Raw genomic sequence first — 7,500 nt, 5'->3', positions numbered from 1 at the left:
ACAAATAAACACTGACTTTACATGTTCATACTTAGGGAAAATGTCATTCCTTCTTCTCAAGAAGCTTTTCAATAACCGACAGAATGGCTTGATTTGTTTGTTGTTGTTGCTGTAAGACAGTCACCATCACTCGCTGATTCTGCTCTTGCTCTAGTCTTCTTAGATCCAGCTCTTGTTGTCGTAATTCTCGGTCAGTCTTGACTTTCTCTTGCATGAATTCAACTAGTGGTTCGGTGCGAGCACTTCTCCGTTGGCGCTTCGGTTTCTCCACGCATTCGTCGCCATTCTCTGTTGACTTTCGCTTTTCCGTTTCGCTGTATCGCTCTAAAGCTTTCTGCCTTATGTCCTCTGCCTTGCTTTTATCTTCTTTTTGCTTTCTTGACTGAGCATCACCAACTTTGTTTAAGCTTTCTTCTTTCCCGACGAGTTCTTCTAGCAAAACATCTATTTCAGAGATATCGTCCATGGATATTCCACTTGCAGTTTCTTCTTGATGCATCTTAGCCTTATACTTCTTCTGGAGAAGAACCCATCGGTCTCTTACTGCCCTCTTATCTTTGAGATGAAAACAGAGTGTCTTCACTTGATTTAACTTTTCTGTGATCGATTCCCACCTTTCTCCCCTGGCAACACTTCCTTTTTTTAATGAAAACAAATCGCTCGCCAGGATTTCTCGAAGCAAAATAACATCATGATCTTCAGTCCACTCCATAGCTCTAAAAGCAAAATACGACAATTCATCTATTTGAACGATGGTCGAGGAAAAATGTAAACTTGTTAAGATAAACAAAAATATTTTCCGTTGAAATGTCTTCGAAAGACTCAATACTTAAGCTTACTTTGCCTTTCCATCGGAGGCGGGCGCCGACATCTTTTGCTCAAAGCTACGAGAAATGAAAATGTCCGGTGTTTATCTATATTTGAGTATACAGTTTGAACAACATGAAAGAAAATAATTCTAAAAAGGTAACAAGAGCAAAATAAAATGTTACAACAAGTTTGAGACAACCTAGTGAGGGAAAAATACTCACGTTCTGGATACAACGCCAAAATGAAGGTTCTCACGTTCGCGCGAAACGAAGGCGACTTGACAGACGACTCCAGAACGCCTACCGGAACAAAAAGTCACTTCCGGTCACCGTCGCCGTCGCAAAATAGCCTGGTGCTTAAGTTCTCTAATGGGAAGCTACGACGGCGCCGAAACATGTGAACTCGTGGGAAACTTTCTCCTCTCCCAACTCCAGGATCTTAATATAAACGTAGGACTCTACCGAGACGACGGACTAGCCATTACAAACGCCACACCTAGAGACACAGAGAACATTAAGAAGGAAATATGCCGCATCTTTAATAGCCTGCGAAGCAAGCCCTGGGGAAGAGGAGGGGGGATTGGGAAGCAAGCCCTGGAGGAGAGGAGGGGAATTGGGGCGAGGGGAGAGGGAGGGCTTGCCGCAGACCCCCACTAACCAACGAAACGCCCACTATTTTCATTTTCATATCGTCTTGCATCTGTTAATCAGCGCCTATTAAAATTAACCAATAAGAACGCCCCGTTAACGAGAGTTCAGTGAACCATGCAAACTGTCAAAACAACAACCAAAACTTGCTCCACGCGAGTGAGAAATGTCGGACGACAAGGAGAATCTGGTATCAAAATCAAAGAGAGGGAGAAAGCTAAAAGTTAATCCAGAAGACGTAGTTTGCCGGATTTGTGGAGTAAATTTAAGATTAAAATTTGGAAGTGGCTTCAAGAGTTTTGTAAATATATTTCATGAGAGTCAAAGGGAAGAATTCCAGTGTGTCTTCGCCGATCGCCTTCGAACGGTCGGTTTTCACTTCGAAAATAAGTCGCACATGTCTCAAATTATATGCCTCCCTTGTGCAAGAAAAGCTAACAGTTTTTGTCAGTTTTATGAACTGTTGAATAAGGCCGCTTCTCAATGTCCGGATTCGTCGAAACGAAAGTTCTCAACACCGACAGGAAAAAGTCCGTGTAGAAAAAGCTTGCGTCTCCGCTCCCCGGCGCATGCAAAACCTACATCCAGCAGGAAAGCGTTGTTTGACTCGCCGACGAAAGGACAACCCTCAACTTCAACGATGGATACAAATTTAAACATTGAAGATTTGGATCCCACATCCATCGGCTTTGCTATTAAACTGTGTATTGCCTACAAAAGTGGTAATGTTGTGGTTAATGGCAAGTTCGAGAATGAAGACGCTATGCTTATCAAGGCCCTGAGCTTGAACAAGTGGATGGCTGCCACAAATATTCTTCTTCGACATCGATTCTTGAGGGCAGAACTTCTCGATGCAATAGAGAAAGAAATCACGAAGGAAGTGAGAGAGTACTCTAAAACAGACAACTGCTTAAAGAGTTCAGACCCAGAACATTTAACTGTTTTTTCAAACTCGACACTATGCCAAGAGCTTTCGGAATATTGTCCTATACTTCATATGATTTTCAGTGCTGTATGTGGTTTGTCTGATGGGGAAAAGAACACAAGAAAATCCAATGCATTGGCATTAGCTGCCTCTACCCTCCTTAGATGTAGTAATCCTACCATGTCTGCACTTGCATACAGGGTGTCTCTCATTTTGTATAACAGTGGTGTGAGTTATGAGAATTTTACAAGATTAAACAATCTTGGTATATGTATGTCATCAGCAAGCACTATAGCATTGCATAAGAAAATCAATGAGAACTTTGACTATAAAGTTCAACTCTGGAAAAGGCAGATCGAAGAGAACAGATCAATTGTAGCATTGTTGGAGGAGGTAAACAAAAAGCAAATGGCTTCATTTGGTGAGGATGATATGGTTCTTGAGCTTCCACTGAATGTAAACGAAGATAATCTGGTCTCCTACCATTATTACACTCCATCTATCTATAAAGCAATGGTACATGTTTTGGAAACTGTGGTTGGGAAAAAGGTTGATTTGTCTGTCACAGAAGATGATATAACACTTGCTATTGAAAAAATGAAAGCTGAAAGATTGCCATTTTACAAGTAAGTTTAAATTTGATAGATTACTGGTATCAGGGTATCATTGTGTACAAGGACTTATCTTCCAATTGGAAAAGCTTGTCTTTGATTGCTAAGTTTTAAAATTTATCTATTTTTGCAGGATTGTTGCAGACAATATAGACCACAACATCCAGGCTCGTGTGCAAACTAAGTCATGCCACAATCGTTCAGTGCATTGGACGCACCAGTTTGCCTTGAAAGAACAGGCTATTGAATTGGGGTTGGAAAGCGAGTTACCACAGAAATCAGTTGATGACCTAAACCTCATTGAGTTATTACCTAACCAATGTGTTCAAGACCACTTGGTACAACAGTGGGCAGTTCTTGTCAGTAGAGTGATTACCAAGTACATTCCTGCCTTTAATCAGTACAAAACATCTGTGATTTACCATATACCTCACAAATACTCGAAAGAAATGTCAATGAAATCAGAATTGGTAAGTGGGCAGTCTTTTAACTGATGGCAACAAGTACAAAAATCAACACCTGCTACTATTAAATACTAATTATTTGTTGTTCATTTTAGTGTTCACTCTCAATGGAGTTCCACAACCCAAATGTTGCAGGAGACATGGCACAGATTTTAAAGAATTACCAAGACAAATATGTCCCAACAAGTGTAGTTGATAAGAAGGATGTTTTGACAAAGGTGCCAATTCATGGTGATCAACTATTTGAGGAACGCTCTCGTAATGTAAAATGGACATACCAAGTTGCTGATTCAAAATATGATAAATTCTCCAATCTTCTTCCAGAACATGCAGACTGGCACGCTAAAGTAACTCTATATAAGGTATAAAATTATAATCAATTTTTGTATGTTTCTTTCAAATGTCAAACAATTAATATTAATGATTACTTCTAGATTCTATGTGACTTGTTCGTGGATGATAATTCTGTTGCTGAGATTGGAACTTCCAAGGCCAGCATGGTCAGAACAGGTAAAACTAATGCTGCCAAAGGAGTCCACAATCATTATAATGAATACAAAGAATTCCACTCAAGGGAACTTGAAGCACACATCTGTGCCTCTTTCATGACATTTTGTGAAATGTCCAGCATTGATGGTAAGTATGTCAACATTTTTGTTACAGAATTTTAATTATCACACCTAGGTGTTTATTTGTTGTACTTGCAGATAAACCAACTTTAAACTTTCCTGAGCCACATTGTTCAAGACAAACTAAGATGGAATGGCTACTTCAAGTATGTAAAGATTATGTCATGAAGTTTGTATTGGCAGCTGGTGTCAATGTACTTGTGAACAAGACGACTGAACTTGAAAGAAGTACGAATGAGGGGTTTGCATGTCGATTTCAAGGCTGCATGGCAACATTCACATACCATTCAAGAAGAGTTAGGTAAATCATGAAAGAGTAGTAAATAGACAAAATCTAAATAAACAAAATTTATTTTTTTTTCTAATTTTATTAATATTCACAGGCATGAGCTTGAAAAACACAACCTTCATCTATTGCCCCCATTTGAAGGTGATGAAAGAGATGAATTTGGCTACTATATTTGCCGAAGTAACTGTGGCTTGTGCTTTAAAACCAAATCAACTAGAAATAGGTCAGTATGATTGAAACAATGAGTGTTTTTAAAAAACTTGTGCAATACTTTGTAGCATTTAACATATCACAGGTTTGTTTAATATTCAATGGGTTTGCCTACTTTATTGCTTTGCAGGATATATATTTCACCACTTTATGCTAAGTGCTATATTGAGTAACCAAATTATTAAAGTTCGTTTGGTATTTTCCTGCCATGCTTAACTGAGTGCTAACACTGATATGGGTTCTTCAAATGTTAAGAAAGTTTGATTAAAAAATTGTAATTTTCATTCCACATTTTATACCATAATTGGGTAATAGTATTCCTTAGAAAAGCATTCAAAACCAGTGATTATTATTTATAGGCATGAGAAACAGTTTCATCCTGGGTCTTCATATTCATTTGCAAGTTCAAGTTCAATTGCTGACACTAAAGAAAAGCCAAAGGAAGACTACTTATACAATTATCATCAAAGTAGACTGGCCTTTGGTCTGTTAATAATGGCATTCGAAGATGCAGTGAAGGAAGGAGATGGCCAGCGTTTATGTGACATTTACAGAGTTGCACTTTTACTCTATAAATTACACAATCACTACAAATATTCCTATGTTGTTCTCCTTTTCTTGGTAAAATTAAATGCCTTGCTCCCAAAATTTGAGGCTGAGCGACTCAAATGGAACCGATTTTATAACAACAATGGTGGAAAAGGCTGCAACATTTCCCTTGATTTAAAGAAAGAGCACCAGAATTGTCTACTGAAGAAGATGTGGCGTGCTCTTGGACCAAATCTTGATGAAACAAATGCAGCCCGGCTGGCTGGAACACTTGATGCGGTTGAAACTATCATTAGAAATGTTGACAGTGATTGTTCATTGAAGAAGAGAAGTTCTTATAGGTCAGAAGCAATGAAGAGTGAAGCTGTTTCTCAGATTCTGGATGATCTATTACAAATAAAGGCCTTCACATATACACCTGGAAGGGAAGGTCACCCCTCCTTCCCACAAAAGAGTTCAAATTTAGTCAAGGGCTTGGACTTTAGAGACCTTCATTGTTGGATGAAAGAACATTTGAAATCATGGAAAACAGCATGCACTTTGGAATGAATTTTGCACATATGCACATTTATATTTTAGATGGATATTACCTGGTGTTATGAGACTCGATCATTATGATATGTCAGAGAAAAACATTCAAATAAACATTTAAATAATATTTACATTATCTATGGGTATTAGATATCAAACATATTCACAATATTTACAAAAATATTTTAGTTTTTTTTTAAGGTAAATAGTTAGGTTTTGTAGCCATATTTCATCAACCTTAGCATGGCACCTTTCATGACATGGTAATCATATCAGATAGTGGAAAATACCTGCTAAATGAACTAAGACCTACCAAATAAAAGCTCAGTCTATATTTCCTCAATTGGTTCATTATCTGACCATTCATCACCACTTGAATCACCAACATCATCAAATTCTTGTAACACATCAAAATTGAGGGTGTCAAATGTCAAGAAGTGTTCATGCTTTAACATAGCCATTGTCTCATCAAAATTTGGAATATCAAGAAATATTTCTTGGATGATTTCGAGGATTGCAACAGCATGACCCACAGAGTACACTGCACATTTATTCCAAATGTCATCTACAGTGAATAGCAAAGCACAAGATTCCACAACATCATCAGTGAGCTCTTCAGAAAAACCATGTGCTATGATAGGATCAAACAACGACTTGCTTGCTGACATTTCACATCGTAACTCTTCCAGGCTTGAACGCAGATCCTTTTTGTCATCTTCACAGACTGACCTTGTCAGAAAAGGTGGGGGAGTAGTGTTCTCTACCATTGTTGTGTAAATGGGTGAATAATTACATGATTCACCCTCGCATTTACATGATGTAGCACAGTGTGAGCAGCATATATGACCAGGCTCAAGCGATTTAATACTTGGATCAAAAAGTGTGTATGCCAATATACGGTGACAATTTTCAGCTCTGACAAACTCTTTAACATCCTTGCTGCAGTGGATAAGTTGTTGCCCATGATAAATAATGATGTTATGGCTCTGTATTCCATCACGTCCAGCTCGACCAGCTTCCTGGAGTTGGTCTAGCAAGTTCCTGGCCGGGCCCCAATTAATAACATACCTGACATCAGGAAAGTTAACCCCCATACTTAGGGCAGATGATGCTACTACCACTCTGATTCTACCATCTCCCTTCAGTGACTCCATTATCTGCTCCTTCTGGTGTGACCAGGTATTGGAATGGAAAATTCCAATCAAACAATTTTTCCCTTGGCATGAGCTGGTTGGGAAATAGGCCTTTCCACCAAGTTTCATGAGCAGGTAATTGACAACTCGTGCTATATCATTCATGGTGTTGCAAAATATGATGCTTTTATCTGTTGCAACATTCTTTAACATCAGTTCTTCTATCAGCCAATCAAGCCTTGAAAAGGCATCATCCTTTTTTTGGTGGAAGACATGAAATCTTACATTTGTGCGATTGGGACTGATAGATATAATCAGGGGGTCTTTCATTACCAGTGATGAACAGATGATATTTTTTGTTTCGTCATCAGCTGTGCCTGTCAAAGCTGCAATGGGGATTTCTATAAAAAAAAAATAACAGTTGTTCCTTTTTTAAAATCTTGTACATAAAAACAGTACGAATGGATATTTTCAGTTATCTAAGTTATTCAGTATGAGGAAAACGAAGGCACAAACCTAGCCCAAAGAACGATCTCAAAGAAGACAGTTCGCCATAGGCGGAACGGAACGCTGTAGTCATTTCACTATTCTTGTCCTTTCTGAAAAAAATACGGCAAATCAGTCTTAAAGAAAGAAGGAAAGTGCAAAACCAACTGCCAAACTATAAGCTTGTTTTCACGGCTTTTTTTGGCGACGCAAATA

At 38.5% G+C, this 7,500-nt stretch overlaps 4 protein-coding genes across 5 annotated transcripts in view; 2 read left to right on the top strand and 2 right to left on the bottom strand.

Moving 5' to 3' along the window:
• The window catches only part of LOC148741088 (uncharacterized), a 2,132-nt gene extending 1,683 nt beyond the window's left edge, over positions 1–449 (top strand). Inside the window, exon 2 of the mRNA XM_088756672.1 lies at positions 1–449. This exon is cut by the window's left edge and continues 622 nt beyond it. The gene's annotated coding sequence lies outside the window, so the exon portion shown is untranslated.
• LOC148741087 (uncharacterized) lies at positions 44–1,090 on the bottom strand. The gene is made up of 3 exons (XM_088756841.1): positions 1,032–1,090; positions 840–884; positions 44–716 (listed from the first exon to the last, which is right to left on the bottom strand). Exons 2-3 carry the CDS (start codon positions 869–871, stop codon positions 44–46), a joined length of 705 nt encoding a protein of 234 aa, XP_088612967.1. The 5' UTR covers positions 872–884; positions 1,032–1,090.
• A 262-nt stretch (positions 1,091–1,352) lies between these two features.
• LOC148741086 (uncharacterized) lies at positions 1,353–5,683 on the top strand. Of its 2 annotated transcripts, none has more exons than XM_088756432.1 (7): positions 1,353–3,008; positions 3,127–3,463; positions 3,553–3,819; positions 3,892–3,967; positions 4,165–4,387; positions 4,470–4,598; positions 4,945–5,683. In XM_088756432.1, exons 1-7 carry the CDS (start codon positions 1,624–1,626, stop codon positions 5,681–5,683), a joined length of 3,156 nt encoding a protein of 1,051 aa, XP_088612558.1. In that variant the 5' UTR covers positions 1,353–1,623. The 2 variants fall into 2 exon arrangements, with proteins under 2 accessions (XP_088612558.1, XP_088612555.1); XM_088756429.1 differs by having other exon boundaries at positions 3,892–4,093.
• LOC111322647 (uncharacterized) overlaps positions 5,674–7,500 on the bottom strand; it is a 2,562-nt gene continuing 735 nt past the window's right edge. Inside the window, exons 2-3 of the mRNA XM_022925779.2 lie at positions 7,315–7,397; positions 5,674–7,199 (exon numbers count right to left, since the gene is read on the bottom strand). Coding sequence (XP_022781514.2) covers positions 5,995–7,199; positions 7,315–7,397 — 1,288 coding nt within the window. The 3' untranslated portion in view covers positions 5,674–5,994. The remainder of the gene's footprint in view (positions 7,200–7,314; positions 7,398–7,500) is intronic.

The sequence above is a fragment of the Stylophora pistillata genome, chromosome 1 (assembly GCF_964205215.1).
Source record: "Stylophora pistillata chromosome 1, jaStyPist1.2, whole genome shotgun sequence".
Taxonomy (NCBI): domain Eukaryota; kingdom Metazoa; phylum Cnidaria; class Anthozoa; order Scleractinia; family Pocilloporidae; genus Stylophora; species Stylophora pistillata.
Note: the sequence above shows the minus strand (reverse complement) of the source record. Positions and strands in the feature narration are given on the sequence as shown.